This window comes from the organism of the source record quoted next, unplaced genomic scaffold (assembly GCF_019419815.1).
Source record: "Pyrus x bretschneideri cultivar Hongxiangsu unplaced genomic scaffold, Pyrus_bretschneideri_v1 Contig45, whole genome shotgun sequence".
NCBI lineage: Eukaryota > Viridiplantae > Streptophyta > Magnoliopsida > Rosales > Rosaceae > Pyrus > Pyrus x bretschneideri.
Genome location: NW_025999779.1, coordinates 1,908,719 through 1,927,819, shown reverse-complemented (window position 1 = coordinate 1,927,819; position 19,101 = coordinate 1,908,719). Strand labels below are relative to the sequence as shown.

The following is a 19,101-nucleotide window of genomic DNA, read 5'->3' as shown; positions in this document are numbered from 1 at the left end:
ATTGAGCGCATTGCTAACTTCTTGATCTTGCGATTGCAGTCGAGGAAGGAACAAGTCTCGGCCTTTGGATTCTCGAGCCTGAAAACAAGGCTGCTAGTTCTGCAAAGTTCACGAATCGTTAGTGTCAGATTTGGTCACAGTGATTATATTCGTGAGAGTATAAGCACGTCGAATCAACACCAGACTATATAGACACAAGTACTCAAAGAAGATGTATATCTTGATGGTAAATGTAGTTCGGCCGTTGGAATGTCGAACTCTAAAACTCACTTGTGAGTATCCAATCATAAAATCACTCGGCGTTCAATGTGCCTAATGTCGTAACTCGTAATACCTTGCTTCCCCGAGAAGGTTAATAAGATGACCTTTGCCAATAAGGATTCTAAAACCCTTCTCGATCGAGACTTGGATAGATAACTAGTTGGCCTCGACGCAGTGCTGTTTATCCAAACTGAAGGTGCTCTTAGTCAGGTTGTTTATTCATACTGAGGGTGTTCGCCGGTTGCCTTCACAGTGCTGTTTATCCAAACTGAAGATGTGTCGGCGGAAAAAGAAAATAAAAAAATCTCAAGATGTTTGAGAGATTTGCGCAGGGCAATTGTGTGTTTAATTGAAGGGGCCTTGAATTGTGAACTTCGTTCTTTATTTATAGGCAGCAAGAACAAATCCTTCTTACGATCGAGTTAAAACCATACTTGGACTAGGACTCTTCACCCCAATCTATCTTATGTCAACCAATCCTCCTTCCATTAGGATTTTGAACTCAACCCTTTATCAAGCCACATTCACTTCCAAGTTTTAGCGTCCTTATCCAGCCGAGAATCCTTACTGTATCAGGACTCAACGTCTTCATCCATCCGCTTCGCAATAGGGCTCACCCACTTTCTATTCATCTGGAATATTCCTTTTCCAAACAGGACTTGGTCGACCTTGGTTAGGCGGCCCATGAGCCGGATGGTTCATAGCAATCATCGAGCAGAGCTTTCGGGCCGAGAACAATTCTATACTTGGCCCAGCCCATTAATTTTAGGTCCAAACAATAATATATATGATTATATAATGTATAATATATATTTAATTAATTAAGGGGCTGTAAAATTGTTTGTATGAGGGATAATTATATTTTACTCCTCCTAAGTTTGGAATGATTTTTAAGATATGCTATAAGATTGATATAGGCTATTTGTTTTTGTATGTGAACATTTATTAATATGAAATGAAAAGAGAACAACACCACGCAGAGTAGATGCCACATAAAAGGTGTTCCTATTGAGAATTAAAGTATCCGAACTGTAGCAATGTCATCAACAATAATGTTTGTTTTGGCCGACATTACACCTATGTCATATTTATAACCTTTTTTTTCTTTTCTTTAATTTAGATTGCTATCGTCTCAGGGTTTGCACGTCCCAAGTTCCCAACACTTCATCAGTTCCATCTTACATTTTTGTAAACCAAATTTTAGGGTCACTAATATGAGATCCTTGACTATTATAATGCTCGAGTCGACCAAAATATTGAGCTCCTAATTTTTTATATTTTTGTTGACAATAAAGAATTGAGTTAATCCTTCACTATGTGAATACATAGAGTTGCTTGGCTTTTTATTGCAACGAAAAGGCCGTGTCAGGGGATTTTGACTTGGAACCTATGCATCAATATATTCAAGGCCAAGGTGCCTCCTGCGCAGTCTCTCTTAATGGGTGATTTCTTTTCTCTCCAAACCGAGATCTTTTGTCATAAAATTTCATACCTGATGAATTGAACATGTAGTATTATAGTAATGACCAAGTTAGGGACATTATCAACCACTTAGTAATACGATTTAGTGATATTTATCTTTACTTATAAGTGAGAAGTCTTAGGTTTGATTCTTACCATAAGCGAATTGGAACCAAATTATTAAGGCTCGTCCATTGTGAAACTTAACCAATTCTTCCACTTGCTTAGTATAGATAATATTGCTTGTTAAAAAAAATATATATACATAGCCAAGGCCAGAGTTCATTTATATATAGCCGTTCAAAGTTTAAAAGGCCGGAAAAAAAAAAAAAAAAAGGCCAACCAAGGTAATCAGGTAATCATTATTTTATTGCAAAAAGAAAAAGAAGATATTATCTAAAATGAGATGATGTTAGGGAGATTAAATTTTTAAATCTTTGCAAACCATATCATGTCTCACTAATAAAAAATAAGTACGTTAATCAATTTAAGTAATAATTTAATTATTAATATCCACATTATTTAATTTATAAAATTTAATTTAGAAATTTGATCTCCCTTTACCCGTTCAAGAACGGTAATGAAAAGCCATGTGTTGACCTTATGGCTTCCGACTTGTTCAGTAACAACGTGACATAATTTTGTGTATAAATGTCATAGTCAAAAACAAATTATTTTTTATCATCATTTAAATATTATCTTTAAAAATATTTGAATTGAAAACCGTCTAGCCATCTATAGAAACCAAACAAGTTAGTCATCTATAGAAACCAAACAAGTTAATGGCTCATTATGGGAATGTTTATTTTGACAATAATCGTCGATTGTTTGGGACATGTTTATGAATAAGTGTTTTTCATTGATTGAATTAAGGGAGTTTTAACGAAAAGTCCACGGTATTGTTCACTTTAACGAAAAACCACATTTTTACACTAAAAAGTCAATCCTGGTACTATTCACTTTACCCTTTATTTTGTCCTTATCGTTAAAACTCAAAGTTTTCAAGTCCTTTTCATTAGTTTTCCTTTGAATTAATCTAGAGATGATTTTTTTTTTTTTGAAAGGGGATCAGCTGTTGACTTCATCACGGTAATCCATCCTTTCAGAGATCTAAAAAGAATGTTTAGATATTGACAAATTGATCTCTTTGGATTATAACATTTATACACGGCGTGTCATTCAAGAAGGAATTATTTGAGCAAAGTATTTTCCCTCTCACCTAAACCCACTTAAAGTTTTGAATATGCGACCAAAAAGGGGAATACATTTAAGATATACAATTCAACTACGTGTACATTTTTGGCTTTTTCATTTCTGCATGCCAACATGAAAGAAATGTTAAACCTATAAAGTGATGTAAAGTTTAACGACTTCATAATTGGGACATACTTAGGGAAGATAATGATATTCATCTGCACAACTTTTTCTTTATCAAAATATTTCACCACAAGACAATTTTCATCTCAGTATTTTGAAGTAATTAGTCTGTAGATAAATATTATGCTACGTAATTATTTTTATTTTGTCTCGCATAGTCCTTTAACACTTTCCATTTCATTTTTAATTTCAATTTTCCCTCTGAGTTTGAATATATCAAATAATAATATCGATTCTCTTAAAAAATTATGTATTAATGATGTGAAACAAAATATGATAATTCTGATGATTAAAAGAGGACACAAACTTAACAACGACAGATTATTAAATATATAGATTATATTTAATCCAATGAAATCAACAAGAGCACCAAGTGGCCTCGTCTGTGCCACAAAGCTAAACCATCGACCGACCCAGTGCAATATAATAAAGAATTAGAAGAATATTTAATCATATTAAACCCCACCAATAACCAAACCCAAGAATCTGAACGGCTTCCACATCTGGCCGGCAAACCTTACGACATTGTGTGATTAAGGCCAAAATTCCCATCAATTCCTACTCAAAATTAAACCTTGTCTTTACTTCTATTAACTTTACTTAATATTTACAGCTCTTTGTGAAATTCCAATTTGACCATCTATTTAATATCTTTCTTGACCAATAATCTTAATCGACCAACCAACGCTCGATCGGTTCAGCACCCTACATCACCGAACAACCGTTTGGATTCTCGTCGCTGAACATCTGCGGCGCAGGGTAGTGTTCTATCGGCACGGCGTAGCCGTGGCTAGACGACCCTTGGCTAATGTGCGCTTGGTGCGCTTGAGCCTCCATTACAAACTTGTTGTGGTTGTAAACGTGCCCTTCGTCGTACCAATAGTAAGAAGGAGGTGGGTAAGGGTACCCATTATATTGCATCTTGCTTATCTCCATCTTCGGGACGCCTCCTCCTCCGCCGCCTGCGGCGGCGACAACTTCTTTCTTTTCTCCGTCGCCTGCTGCGACTGCTTTATCTTTCTTCTCACCACCTCCGTCTTTCTCTTTCTTATCACCTCCTGCAGCTTCTTTTTCCTTCTTATCCCCGCCGCCGTCTTTTGGTTTATTGTCGGCGGCTCCGCTGTCATCTTTCTTGGGTGGGACCACTTCCACGGCCCTCCGGAACTTCTCCTTGAGGTAGGGTACTAGTTCCTTTACGTCCATGAAGCCCTTCACCGTTACTAGGTCTTTGGATGCGTCAAAGCTCACATTGTTAACACCTGCCAACACCATAATAATCCACTTGTTTGTTAGATAACTAGAATGACAAATTTGCCCCTGATTATTTACATTTTTTGGTAAAGAAATAATAAGCTCTAGCACAAAAGTTTTAAAATTCATCACAAAGTCTTCCTGAAATTTTTAAAACGTCGAGCAAGTGCATATAAAACTCAAATGTTGTAAACAAAATACTTGAATATTCAGTATTTAAGTTTACTGCTAATTTCATATTAACTTCTACGGATAAAAGTATCGTTACGATTTAATTTTCTATTAATTTTGACTAAGACTAGTCATTTTACGAAATTTGAAATTTACTAGCGTGGTGCCAGGGGTGTGCTTGCATCATTCTTTATTAAATTAATATAATCCCAATTCTATATTTTATTATTCAAGTCATGAAAAGTCTGAGAAGTGATTGGAATCTGGCTCACCTTTAAACTTGGAGATTTTACTCTTCATCTTCTGCATGCAACCCTCACAATGCAATCTGATCTTCAACACCACAGCACTCTGAAACCACCCAACAAAAAATAAACAAATTTAGCAACAAAATTAATATATAAAACCTGGGTTTCCACGAAAAACAAACATTAGTGCACCCGAAAATTCACTATTTTGACTGAACAATTCCCAGTCAACCAAAATGCGCCACGTGCACTAGTTAGATCTAAAGTGAAACTTTCGTGGAAAATTTTTGTTCACCGCCGTATTTTTTTTGTGAATTATTTTCTGAGAATATTCTTGAAGTGGCATGTATTTTAAAAATAAGTGTGATATTCACACATTTTATTTTACTTCTCACATATTCTTCTATTTTTTTACCGTGGATCGGATGAATTTAAAAAGATCAACAGATAGAAATTAAGAAGGAATGTGCGAGAAGTAATTTGAGGTGTGTGAATAGTACACCCCTTTTAAAAAATGTATACGTTCGAGTTGTTTTGAGTCAATTTACAGCGTAATTCAACATTACATACGTGAATGCCATTGAATTACCTCTTTGGGTGCCTCTTTGGCCTTTTTGTCTTCAGCTGCCTTCTTGTCATCCGCTGGCTTTTTGTCATCAGCTGGCTTTTTCTCTTCACCCTTTTTCTCAGCCTTTCCATCTGCGGCAGGCTTCTTGTCTCCACCACCGCCACCGCCACCATCTTTTTTGGGCTGAGGAGAAACCAGTTCGACCTTCTTCTTGATCTTCTGTTCGAGCTTCTCCTTGAGTCCGGCGGGGTCAACTTTCCCAGTCACAGTCAGTTTGTTGGCTGCACTATCCGTCTTCACTTGTTCAACGCCTAACAAATTAAAAAATTAATACCTAATTAGCCAAAATCAATTAACAAAGTAAAATCGTGTTTGTTACGTAAATAGTTGTTAGACCAACAAATTCAAGCTTAAAATTAATGGAAAAATGCATGTACACATTAAAGTCAAATTTGTGTGAACTGTTTCCTTTTGCTTCAGCACCTAAAAAAGGCTCTTTTTTTATTTTTTATTTTTTTTAATATAAACAAAGGCTCAAATCTTATCCAAAACTTAATACATATTTATTTATTTTTGATCCCTTTTAATTTCCATTAAACTCAGAGACGAACCATTCAATGCAGCCTGAATTCTGGTGAACTTGGAAACTCCGAACTCTTTTTTATTTTTTTATTTTTATTTTTTTTTGGACAATACAATGTTTTAAATTAAGAAGGCAGAAATGACAAGAACACAGAAGCTCAAATGTATCATTGTGATCAAAACTTGTCAAGTGAAATCGATACAATTGCGGGTAATTCGTGATTGACATACCTTCAAAATTCTTGATAGCCCGTTTGATTTTCTTAGCACATCCCTCGCAATGGATGTCGGTCTTGAAAACGACGATGTTCAGACCGTCGTCCTTCTTGGGGGCGGCGTCGGCGGGCTTCTTCTCACCGTCATTCTTCGGGGATCCCTTTTTCTGCAAGGACAAATAAATCCGTCGTTAGAACATACAATTTAGTGGAAGCAAACTATTAGTGACTGAAGAATGACAAAATTCGATTGCTTTTACTAACCTCACCCATTTGTAGTAGTTGTTGGTGTTGGTGTTGGTGTGGGTTTGTGGGTGCGGGATATAAGATGAACAAGCAAGAAGGTGTATATTATTTTTGGAGGATGAGAATATATAGGAAGAAGGAGGGAGGTGGGTTGATTGAGCAATCGAGGAATTTTCTAAGATTTTTATGTATGTTTATGTATGGGGTATGTGATATGTATGCATGTGAGATGTGTGGTTGGGTATGATTATGGTGTTTCGGGGTGTAATATTTAATTGGATTCATGATGATGTGGGGCGCTGTCAGCAGAGACGGGCCGTGGCACTACCGAATCCGTGGATTGCCGCCGCGTTGGACTAATGGTTGTAGAGAAACGATGGCTTCGTCACAAGTCAGCTATTATGACTAGACCCTGACGTGTCCCAATCAACCCCTCCTTTTTCTTGCTCAACTAAATGGAATTAAAGGTGAATTAAATAGAACTAAGGTGAATCAAATAGGTTTTGGACCAAAAAAAAAAAAAAAAGGTAATTAAATAGTTTCACTAACCCAATTATCATGAAAAACGATGGTAAACCGTTTATGGACCGTTTTCATTAGAGGGGAGGTATCAGGGATGATGTAAATATTCCCATATTAATTCATAATTTTCACATTAGTTTATCCCTTGTTTCTTTCCGTATTCTATTAAAAAAAATTATAAGTAAAAAATTCGCGTTCATGTGTTTGATTTTTTCATCCTTAGTGTTATTTGGTGGATTATTCGCAGATCCCCGCTTCAACCAATCGCCACCCTAGAAGAATGGTTCATTAGCACAACCATGGAGTCCAGTAGTGAGCATTTAACCAGGGGACCAAGAACCTGGGTTTCTATTTCATCTTCGTCCTAATACTTGAAGATTTTGGTAGTGAGGCGCTCGATGTTTTTCCTAACGCACTCGAGCTCACAGGAGAGTTGTTGACAGAATGACATTGGAGATTGACTGTTGGCCTTTTTTTTTTTTTTTTTTTTTTTTTTTTGAAAAAAAACATAAGTTGGGGAGTTTCTTGAAATTGAAGAAAGAAGAGAATGGGATTTCGAAAATAGGAATGGCGAAGTGTTCTAAGAAATTGAGGGCGTAAAGAAGAAGGAAAACGCCTAGGGGTTTCATAGACAAAAGAGGGGGCAGATTAAAACTCTAATCATTAATTTTGAATTTCCAAATCAAGAAAATCTCGGGACATACTTTCAATCATAATAGTCGTGGGGAATCGAAGCAATCTAAATTGATTAATCCGGTTTGAAAGCTTACGGTTGGTATTAGTTTAAGGAGTAATGCTAGGGAGACTATATTTAGAGACTAAATTTGCAACTAAATTATGTGTCACCAATATGAATAAACACATTTACCAATATTTAAGTAATAAACCAATCATCAACATCCATATCTTTTAGCTTTCAAAAATTTGTCTTCAAATTTTGTCTCCCTAGCATTACCCTTAGTTTTAAGTGTTTCGAGAAGAGACTTTTCGACAGCTCAATGTCTGAATGAGTAAGGCACGTGAGATGACCGAAAAAAAAGAAAATGCGGTATAGAAATCTAACGCGTGCCAAAAGAAAAGAAAAAGAAAAGTGTGTCAGTTGAGGCTAGCGTGTTAACTGGGATTGAGGTATTTAATGCAAGATATTGCGCAATTTAAAGAATGTTCGCTTCTCAAAAATCTTCAGGCCAACTGTCCATGGCTAAGAGTTTCAAAAGTGAGGGGGCAATTTTGGACGTGAAATAACAGTTTGGGCTGAGATGGGTGGACCTGAGGACCACAATTCTCAACCCAGTATGCATCCTTTAAGTCAATGGGTTGTTAGCCCATAAATAGGGTCGACCGAGTCCTTATGAAAGAAGGACTGTGAAGAGATCAAGCGTGGGTGGTCTAGTCGAGTCCTATATGAATTAAAATTTCTAGGGGATCAAATTTGGTCCTTGGATAAATGCAAATTATCCTAAGAATCAGAATGCATGCGTGACTCGATAAAGATGAATAAATCTCGTAACAGAGCTAGGTTCAGAGCCTTGGCGACAATCAAAGAAGCTGAGACTAGGTGAAGATGAAGTTTCAAGTTAGAAGGGATACAGGAATATTTGAGCAAATGCCCAGCAAGCACAGTCCCATCAGAACTTTACCTCGGCATGCTTGTTTATCACAGAGGCTTCATCTATAAATAGAGAAGCCTCTACAACATTGAACCTTTCTTCAATTCAACAGTTAACACAAAACGCTTTACACATCAACCCTCGGTCTACGCGAAACCCTTCTTACAACCCTGAGAAACACTAATTATCCTAACTTTCCCGTCCCGTCAATACTTCAGTTTGGACTAACAACACTATTTTGACAACTGGCAACATCTTTAGTTTGAACTAACAGCACTAGAGTCGTAGAACTAAGTGATTAAGAAGCATCTTCAGTTTGGATTAACAACATTACTTCTAGTCGGTTGGTTATGTATCCTAGTCTCGATGGGTTAAGGGTTTTCAAGTTACTCACCGAAATAGGTCACTTCATTAGCTTCCCAGCAAAGTGGAGTGTTCTATTATTGGTTACTCTGTTCTATTATTAGTTACTCTCAAATGCATTTTGCAGTTCGACATTCAAACGACCAAACTACCTTCATTATAAAAACGTTCATTTCTTTTGAAGGCTTGTGTCCCTACAGCCTGATACTAATTCGGCGAACCTATATCCTTACGAATATAGTCAAGGTAGCCAAACCTGGTCCGGGAAATCCAGAAATTCGCAGTAATTTAGGCAACCTTTGTCTTCAAGTTCTAAAACCAAAGGTTGAGATGTGTTTCTTCCTTGGTCATAATCACTTCGATGCAGAAGTCAGCAACGTATTTGACACCACCATCATATCTAGTCTACTCGCTTTACCGAGCTTCATTGCGAATTGGCATGCCCTCATTCACAAGAAAAATATGGTTAGCTCATAGTTACTCGGTATTGTGCGCCACATAAGTTTTGTAATTTTTAAGATCCAACAGTAAAACATCATGAAAAGGAAAGGTGAAGAAAAATGGATAGAGGGAGCAAATTAAGTAATCATGTAAAATGGAATATGATCAGTAGCTTAATTTTGACGTTATAGATGCTTGAGTAGGAATAAAAAAAATGATGAGCAGCTCAATCAAGATTTAGGTGCGAGGAGGAATCGAAGAAATAAATCAAGTTGGGTTATAATCTAGAATGTGACTTTTTTTTAACCAGACTAGAATGTTACTTAAGTATTTATCCAAAAGCATCAATATAATAACAGAAAAAAACAAAAACACTTTTTTTATTTTTTTATTTTTTTTGTGCATTCTACTTTTGCATGTCACTGGCACTAATTTTAGTGTTTTTTTTCGTCACTTGTCAACGAAAATTTCAAGTTTCAGTTTTATTAATGGTGGGTATCATACGCACTAATAAGTAATTATTGTGTGGTTTAGCTGAAATGATAAAAAGGGCCGGTTCAGAGATTTTTGAAGCCCGAGGCGACGTAAAAAAATGTGTCCTAATTTCATTATAAAAAAATATTTGTTTTTACACATAAGACATCGATAAAATTATATTTAGAAAAACACTTCAAACTCAATAATTTAGAAACACGGAATAATTAATTTATTTTGTATCAAAAGAAGGAAACTAAAAAACTTCCGGCTTTCAAGTAGATAGAATATGAGTTTTGTTTTCCATCTGAATTTTTAAAATATTTTTGTATAAATCGTGAGTTGTTTTTTCTTATTTACTAACCTCGTCAATATAAGACTAAAAAAATATTAATGTTTTTGAGTCGTTAAGGATATGTATAAGTAATGAATGAACACTAAATTAAACCTTTTGATGACATGTAATATTATTTGCAAATTTGGTCTAAAAATTTAGTCTACGCATTACTCTTTGTTGAAGATTAGACTTGAATTGGAACGGATATTTAAAAATAGCAACCCACATAGCTACTAGCTAGTAAATAAATTAACAACCAAAAAAAAATTTGTAAAAATTGAAAAAAATAAATATGCACATAGCATTTCGAACTTAGGACCCCTCACTAATTTTAAACAACAAAAACCATTGCTTCTAATCAAACTTCTTGTTTAGTTAGTCAAATTTTATAAATTTATACTGCTATGAAAATAAATTTGTAAAAATTGGAATGTAAATAAGCACACATGGTATTTTGAACCTAAGATCTCTTCATCATTCATTTTAAACAACAAAACCACCGGTTCTAGTTAAATTTCTTTATCATTAAACCAAATTTTATAAATTTATACTCTTATAAAAACATATATAAATATACCACCCTTATAATTTTGGTGCCCCCAATTTTTTTGGGCCCCGGACGGTCGCTCTGCCCACACTGGACCTGGGCCGGGCCTGACGTTAGATCACCTCCTATCTTGGTAGGATAAGGATCCTCGCTGGATCCATTTCCTAGGGATCCTAAGGATCCCGTGATCTCACCCGTTCATCGTGTACGGTAAGTTTTTGTTAGGTACTATTCATACTTAATTTTAAATTTTAAATTTTGAAATGATTTCTGACCGTATGATATACAATGAACGGATGAGATTACGAAATTTCTAAAATCTCTAGGAAAAGATCCGGCGAGGATCCTTTCCCATCTTGGTACAGATTTATCTTTGTATTTCCTCAAATCCAAAGTTCCAAACAAGAAAAGGAAAAGAAAAAAAAAATGAAAGGGGAAAGACAACTTCGAGTCTGCGATCAGAAAAGCGTGCGTTGAAATGTCAATCTCACGTCGCTGTTTTGTCTAGCTAGTCATGGGCGTTTACGGTTTGGAATAGGACTCTCTCCTCCCATCACCATCTTCTTCCATCATCTTCTTTCACATTCTTTTTTTTATCTTATTCTCTATATAAAAAATTCAAAACAAGATGTAGATGTGGTGTAATCGCAACTGTTTAAATAACAGAGATGAAAGAAAAAAGAGATTAGGAGGAGAAAGAATCCTACTCCTTACAGTTTTCCCACGTTGTGCAATGTTTCACGTTTTTCCATATTCCTATAGAGTTATTTTGGACATGCTTCTTTTATGGGGCAAATGCAATGCTATATCCTGGGAAGGTTCATGCAAAACACACATTTCAAGTTTACAAGTTCATGCAGAATTTGACCACTCAATCAGCCATTGGAATTCGATTTAAGTAAAACTTTAACAAGATATTCGATCTCATTCTCTCTTCCCAATAAATCCAAACCAATTTTGAAAAACTATATATATATATATATAAAATCCAATTATGGTTGCATTGACCAAACCCTAAATAATCGATGCTCCAATTACGTATTACGATCGCATTTGGTTTCGGCTACAACATCAACACCAAAGCCATATATTTTGTTATCAGAGTTCAGTCCAAAACGCAATACCCCAATTATGAGTTCTAAAGTGCGAACCAAAAAGAAAAAAATAAGGAAAAAACTCCATATAATATTTAGAACCTATAATTACAATGAGGAACGACGATCAGACAAGTTAAAGTCGAATTTCTTTAACACATATCTTGATTATAATTGTACATGTTACGATGGATGGAAAGACAAAAATCATATATAAGCGTCAACAAGTCACACTTAAACCGTTAACCACAAATTGGTAAAGGAAGAAGTGTTTGACTTTGTGAGAATGGCAACAATAGCACATGTTTTAAAATTGCTAATTTGCTATGCTTAAAAAGATCCAAAAGGGCCTAAAAGTTCAAATATCTTTAGAAGGACATTTGGTAGGGGGTGAAACTTGATGAGGACGGTTGGCTCGATAAGCTAGGGAGAAGGTTTGGCTCTGAGTTATCGTATTTAAGGAGGTGGGATATATTTGGGCATCTTTTGCTAGCTGTGAAGAAAAACAATGGGACGGTTGACACCAATGCCAAAGAAAATGATGTTTCTTTGGGACATCCGACCTAATTGAACTGATAATATAGAGAAAATAGCATGCATAAATTAATACACATCAAATTAATTAGCGTGAGAGATTTTGAGTTCAAATTTCATAAATGACAATTAAGAAAATACTAAATTGCTAGATGATACTCAAAAGAAGTGAATACTAAAAGCATCTCCAATACTATTAGTCATAAATTTGTTAATTCAGAATGAAAATGCTTCAACAAATTCGCATAAACATCTGACACTACTAACTATTTTAATCTATACGGGATACTATAGCGAGTAACTTTTCATCACATTAGAATAGTTACCATATTGAAGTTGCATTTCTATCTCGTTTTCGCTAATATAGCCAAAGAGGTTTCATTCAACTAGCCTGACAGATGCTCACTAAACCGAATATGAATACCTAATTTCTACTAAGTAGGTCAAGCTAATTTCTTACAAAATGGTTTTTTTTTTTTTTTTTTTTTTTTCTTCGAAGCATGCCAGAAGGGGAGTACTGTAGTACCTGTTGGGGAAATGTTGAAAATAATACTAAAATAATATGAAATATGGGTCAGTGCGTCTGTATGCAGTTGGAGAAATTTGGATGCACATGTGTGTTTCAAGAACAATCGACATAAAAAAATACAAGGATGCGTGATAATCATGATGATATTGATGAGAATTTTTGATAAATATAAATAGATAAGTATTAAAATAGTACATGCTTATCAACAAATAGAAAATATATAGGGGGCCATTTGATATTATAATCGAATAGTATTATTTTTATTTGTAAGTTAAAAGTCATAAATTCGAATCTTAAATTGAATTGAATTTATTATTATTTCGTCTCTAGATATCGTTTAATAAAAATAAATCTTGTCAATAACATTTGTGAACTTATTTTATTTTTCATTTCTTTGCTTTTATCAATGAGTATGATTGACTGAAGAATAGAGGGCCAGAAATTCAAAAGCAGAAGGAACATTAATATAAATGTTACAATATGCTACATTACGTTATGTGACAAATTAAAAATCGCAAGGAATGTTTATATTGTGGGCTATTATATATGAACCTGTTTGGGCCCAAAATAATATTGTTGGGCCGAGTGTAGGTTTGTGCTTGGCTCAAAGCCGTGTCAAAAATACTATGGGCTACCTAATGATTCCGGGCCATTTGGCAGGGATGGTCGAGTCCTATCGCAAGAAGGAGTAGTTTAGATAAGCAAAGAGGGTCGAGGAAGTCGTGGTGCAATTAGGATTCTCGACCGACAATGAATAAAGCTCCGAAAGGGGGTGAGTTCAAAGTCCTAGTGGGAATAGGGTCGTTTGAAGCAGAGTCAGAACGAAACAAGGACTCCCAATCCGGGTAGGAGTTTAATTCGATCTCAATGAGTTGGTGCTATAAATACAAGACATCATGCAAAAATTAGGGACCCTTCAATTCAACATACAATTGCCCTGCGCAAAACCTCTCAAACATCTTGAGATTTTTCCTTTTCTTTTTTCCGTCGACACACCTTCAGTTTGGATAAACAGCACTGTGGAGGCAACCGGCGAACACCTTCAGTTTGGATAAACAGCATTGTTGTCGTAGAATCAGCCTACCGAGGAGCACCTTCAGTTTGGATAAACAGCACTTCGTCGACGCCGACTGGTTACCTATCCAAGTCTCGGCCAAGAAAGGTTTTCGAATCCTTATTAGCAGGGGTCATCTTATCAGCCCTCTCAGCGAAGTAAGGTGTTACGAGTTACGACATTCGGCGTACCGGACGCCGAGTGATTTTATGATTGGATATTCACAAGTGAGTTTAGAGTTCGGCAATCTGACGGCTGAACCACGTTCACCATCAAAACATACATCACCTTTGAATATTTGTGTCCGTATAATCTGGTGTCGATTCGACGTGCTTATACTCTTATGAATATAATCACGGTGACCGAATCGGGCGCCAACGATTTGTGAACTTCGCAAAACCAGCAGCCTTGTCTTCAAGCTCTAGAACCCAAAGACCGAGAGTGTTCCTTCCTCGGTCGCAGTCGCAAGATAAAGAAGTCAGCAACCCAACATCAATGAATTTTACTCCTCGACCGAGCTCGGCCGACGAGTTGGCACGCCCCGCATTCAACCGAAGGGCGTAGTTAGCTTATTAGTTACTTGGCCTGCGCGCCACGTAAGTTTTTTAATTTTTAGAGTCAACATTTTGGCACGCCCAGTGGGACCTTGTGCTAGACCTTCGGAGTTCATAACCATTGAGACACGGTCCGTTAAAAAGAAAACAATAATGGGAAAGTCAACATTTGACTTACCAGTGCAAGGCCTTGGGCAGGATTTGCATCAAGCGAAAAATCCGATCATTGTTGCGCCGCCCGAGGCTACAAGTGCGACACGCCGAGATAATGAAATCTGTCTTGGCGGACAACCTCGCAACCCAAAAGTTCCTAACCAAACAGCAGGCATTTTCGTTGAAGGAATAATGGAAGATTGCCATGAAGATGGTGGGGAGGGTTCTGATCTGCCAACTAGGTCGTTTCTTCGGAGATGACTCGATGAACAATATCGACAGGTCGAGCAGTCGATTGGCCAAAAAATGAATGATTTACTAGACGCAATAGGAAGCAACAGCGACACACATACTAGGATGCTTGAACTGTTGGTTAGTAAAGCCTTTGAAGATGGGCAGGTCAGCCAACCTCGGCAGCCTTCTTTTACAAATGTTCCAGTACAAGCCGAGAAAAGGTCCGCTCGGCTACAACCAATTGACTTAGAGAAAAGAGGCGGATCAGGCAATAGATCTGATGGACCAAGCCAGGGAGAAGAAGCAGCATCCGTCAATGTGACCGAGGTCCAAAGAATGATCGACTCGGCCCTAAAAAAGGGGTCAAAGTTCCTAAAATTCCTCCACCCATACCCAGCTTATGTAGAAAGGTTCAAATACCCGCGAGGCTTCAAGATCCCCGATTTCAGTCTGTTCGCTGGAGAATCATCCTTATCCTCGTTAGAACATGTGGCTCGATTCACGGCACAATGTGGATACTTCAATAGTGACTTCCATAAACTACGGCTATTCAACTTTTCACTGACAGGATCAGCTTTCACTTGGTACATTAATCTCCCACCAAACTCCGTCCAGAGTTGGGAGGAATTGGTGGAGAAATTCCATGAACAATTTTATCGACCAGGGATGGAAATGTCCGTCTCATCGTTGGCTAGGATAGCTCAAGCGTCCAACAAATCCCTAATGGAATACTTAACAAGGTTCAAGTTGGCCAAGAATTGGTGCTGAGTACCTCTCCCTGAAGTTGAATTCGTCAGAATTGCCCTAAACGGCTTGGACGTGGAATACAAAAAGAAGTTTTTGGGGGCAAATATTCGAGATATGTATGAACTTGCTCAACACGTTGAGCAGTATGATTATTTGCTCCGAGAAGAGAAGATATCGAAGTCACCATCCCGGGGAACATTATATAAGAATCCCATGATTAGCTATGCATTGGCCGAAAGCGAGGACACCCAGTATGCCAGTGTGGACGCGGCCGAGATAGTGACAAATAAACCTTACGTTTGCAAGGCATTAGCTCAAGTTAGTCCCAAAGACGCCAAGACCCGCTCGGCTGCCCAAGAGATGAGTAAAACATCGAAAGTTTACACTTTCGATATCACCAAGGCCGATGCAATTTTTGACCAATTGTTGGTAGAAAAAATCATCAAACTTCAGCCAGGACACAACATCCCTAAGGCTGAAAAATTGAAGGGCAAAACATATTGCAAGTATCATAATTCCAACAAGCATGCCACCAATAATTGCGTTGTATTCCGAGACACGATTCAAAATTGGATCGAGAAGGGAAAGCTAAAATTCCAGGAGAAACAGATGGCGGTCGACGTCAATCCCTTCCCCTCAACAACAATTAGTATGGTGGATGCTCATCTCCCTAAAAACAAAGGAAAAAGGAAAGCCGAATATGTCCCGGTGCAGCATGTCCGTAAGCAGAATGGTCAACCAAGACTAAAGATTGATTTATTTTCAAATGCACCACCTACGAAGCCCTCAGGGCCGGCCATCGATGAATCTATGTCAGGTTCGAGTTCCGAAGAAACTCATGAATCAATGGTTTTATGCGACCATTGTAAAACACCAATTGAACCTAAAAAGAGGACATCTTTGGCACCAAATTTAGGCCTACCATCCACGACCTTTACAAAATCGCCAAAGGAACTTAGTAACGATCCACGACACCAAGTGTTTGAGAGACTCGGCCCACAAATACAAACAAAAGACCAAGCCCCGGTCAGGCGGCATCTCGACTTTGACGCACCATTCTATAATGAAGATTATTACTCACACAATGCCAGCGGTTCGGGCTCGTCAGTCAATCGAAAAACTTTCAAACCGCCCAGGCCACGAGGCCAACGTTGGTACAGTTACAATTTTCCAACCGACCAATATACGGCATTGTCTAAATCTCAAAAACGTCATTGCCAGCGGATAGATTGCATGGATCGACAACAAGAAGCGCAGGCCAACTCTGCTACCCGGTGGTAGATAAAAGAGGCCGTAGGAAGCATTGACGATCGGCCGACCTCGACTATCATGATCGAATTACTCGAAGGGAAAAGGGCAGCTGCTCGTGACTTTGAGACCGCCATTGAAGAGTCCGAGAAACACATCAAGCTCCTTCTTCGGCTTGGGGAAACGAGATCTCGTCTCGAGCATTTTAGACAAGAGACCGAAATGAAACTTTCTCCGCTGCCACCGCTAGAACCGTTAGTCAAGGTATGGCGCAATCTGCACCCTCAATTCCTCAGTGAATCCTTGGAGTACATACGAGAGTTTCATAAGAAATATTCCGCCAATGACTTGTACAGACTACCCAAGGCATGTCAGGAAGCCCTCAACCCAGCATTAACTTGCCCTGATGCCAAGCAAATTATCCAAAAAACTTCCGACCCAGCAATGAAAGCTAGGTTCTAACATATACGGGAGGCTCGGGTCCTCGGCTTTGAGGTCGATCCCTACACAGATATCGACACCGCCGAATTACCTTTTTCACTCGAAGACCTTCAGCATTTGCGATACCATTTCGAAGTTTTCTTAGCTGTATCTCTTTTAGGCCTTACGGCCGATGAGGAAAACCGGGTGGCGTGTTTAGACGTGTATCTGGACACAAGGAACGCCTGCATCGCCTACGAAGAACGAACCCGTAAAGTATATCAAGAACGAAATAAGTCTTCGACAGTAAACGTGTTCGAGGAAGATAACCAGAATAAGATAGATTCAGTCCATACGCCTCAGGAGCAGGTTCATGCCGAGGCACTAAAAAGTCCAATTGAAGACGCTCCAACGACTGATACTATGTTTACTTCTCTGGAAGACGACGACCACGACCCGATGGGTCCCTCGGTCCTCGAACATATGGAGATCAGTATGGTCCATGTCCTACTGGCTGAGTTCCAACCAAGCACCCATCAGTCAAATTTCTTGGATGGGGACGTAGTTGCCAAAGAAGCAACACAAGTGGATTTCGTCGTTAACGACGACAATGGGGAAGTCCAAAAAGGCGACAACCTTAAGGCAGCCCTGGCCGAACTATTTCCCCTTTCCCTCTCGGTTAATCTCCAACATTTAATGTCGTTATACGTCACGGCTCATATTGAAGGATTTCCTATTTCTAAGGTGTTTGTCGACTGTGGAGCAACAGTCAACATCATGCCGATGTCCGTCATGAAGGCATCACGCCGTTCTGATGACGAGCTTATCCCGTCAGGGATAACGATGAGCAGCTTCATCGGCGACAAGTCTCAGACCAAAGGAGTGCTCCCGTTGGAAGTCAGCGTTGCAGGTCGTCACCACATGACGACATTCTTTATAATTGACTCCAAGACTTACTATAATGCATTACTCGGCTACGATTGGATCCACCAAACCAGTTGCATTCCTTCATCACTATACCAAGTTCTCATCTTTTGGGACGGTAAATCGGTCGTTGTGCACCCAGCTGATAATCAGCCATTTGAGACCAACATGATTCAGGCTCGCTATTACGACGATCACGTCGGCTATATCACCCTCCAAGGTTTTAATGAGGATGGACGGCCGACCAGAATTTCGGTATAGAAAGCTATCGAGGTAGGCGCTGAGATTGTCCAACAGGATTGGGCGAAACTCGGCTTGGCAGATTTAATTACCGATGCCGATGATTGACGCGACCAAACAAAAAAGGTGTCAGGCTGTGGTTTCGTCAACCATGGAACGTCTGCTGGCCCATTGGTACGCCATTGCCAAGCAACCACATTCTGGCATAAACTTAATCGAATTTTTGGCCGAAGCGGATAACGGCCCCGTTCTATATTTCGACAAAGTTCAGACCGCACCGGCCGAACTCGAAGACAATTGGCCCTAGGTTAAGGACCCATTGAAAGAAATCAATGTTGGCACAGCCGATGATCCTCAACCATTGTTTATCAGCGCGTTACTACCACCTTCTATAAAGGTCGAGCTTTGTAAATTACTTCATGAGTTTAAAGATTGTTTTGCATGGAATTATCATGAGATGCCAGGCCTTGACCAAAACCTCGTCGAACATGAGTTACGCATCAAGGACGGATGTAAGCCTTTTCGACAACCCCCACGCCGGTTCTCGACCGAAGTACAACTTGGCATAAAGGATGAATTAGTTCAGCTTCTAAAAGCCGAGTTTATTCAGACCGCTCGGTACGTCGAATGGTTGGCCAATATCGTCCCGGTGTTAAAGAAAAGTGGATCCCTTCGCATTTGCATCGATTTCTGTAA

At 38.5% G+C, this 19,101-nt stretch overlaps 1 protein-coding gene across 1 annotated transcript; it reads right to left on the bottom strand.

Moving 5' to 3' along the window:
• Positions 1-3,420: 3,420 nt before the first annotated feature.
• Positions 3,421-6,562, bottom strand: LOC103965488 (heavy metal-associated isoprenylated plant protein 6). The gene is made up of 5 exons (XM_048567641.1): positions 6,399-6,562; positions 6,151-6,301; positions 5,359-5,648; positions 4,794-4,872; positions 3,421-4,358 (listed from the first exon to the last, which is right to left on the bottom strand). The coding sequence occupies exons 1-5, from the start codon at positions 6,405-6,407 to the stop codon at positions 3,805-3,807; spliced, it is 1,083 nt and encodes a 360-aa protein (XP_048423598.1). The 5' UTR covers positions 6,408-6,562; the 3' UTR covers positions 3,421-3,804.
• Between the last annotated feature and the right edge of the window lie 12,539 nt (positions 6,563-19,101).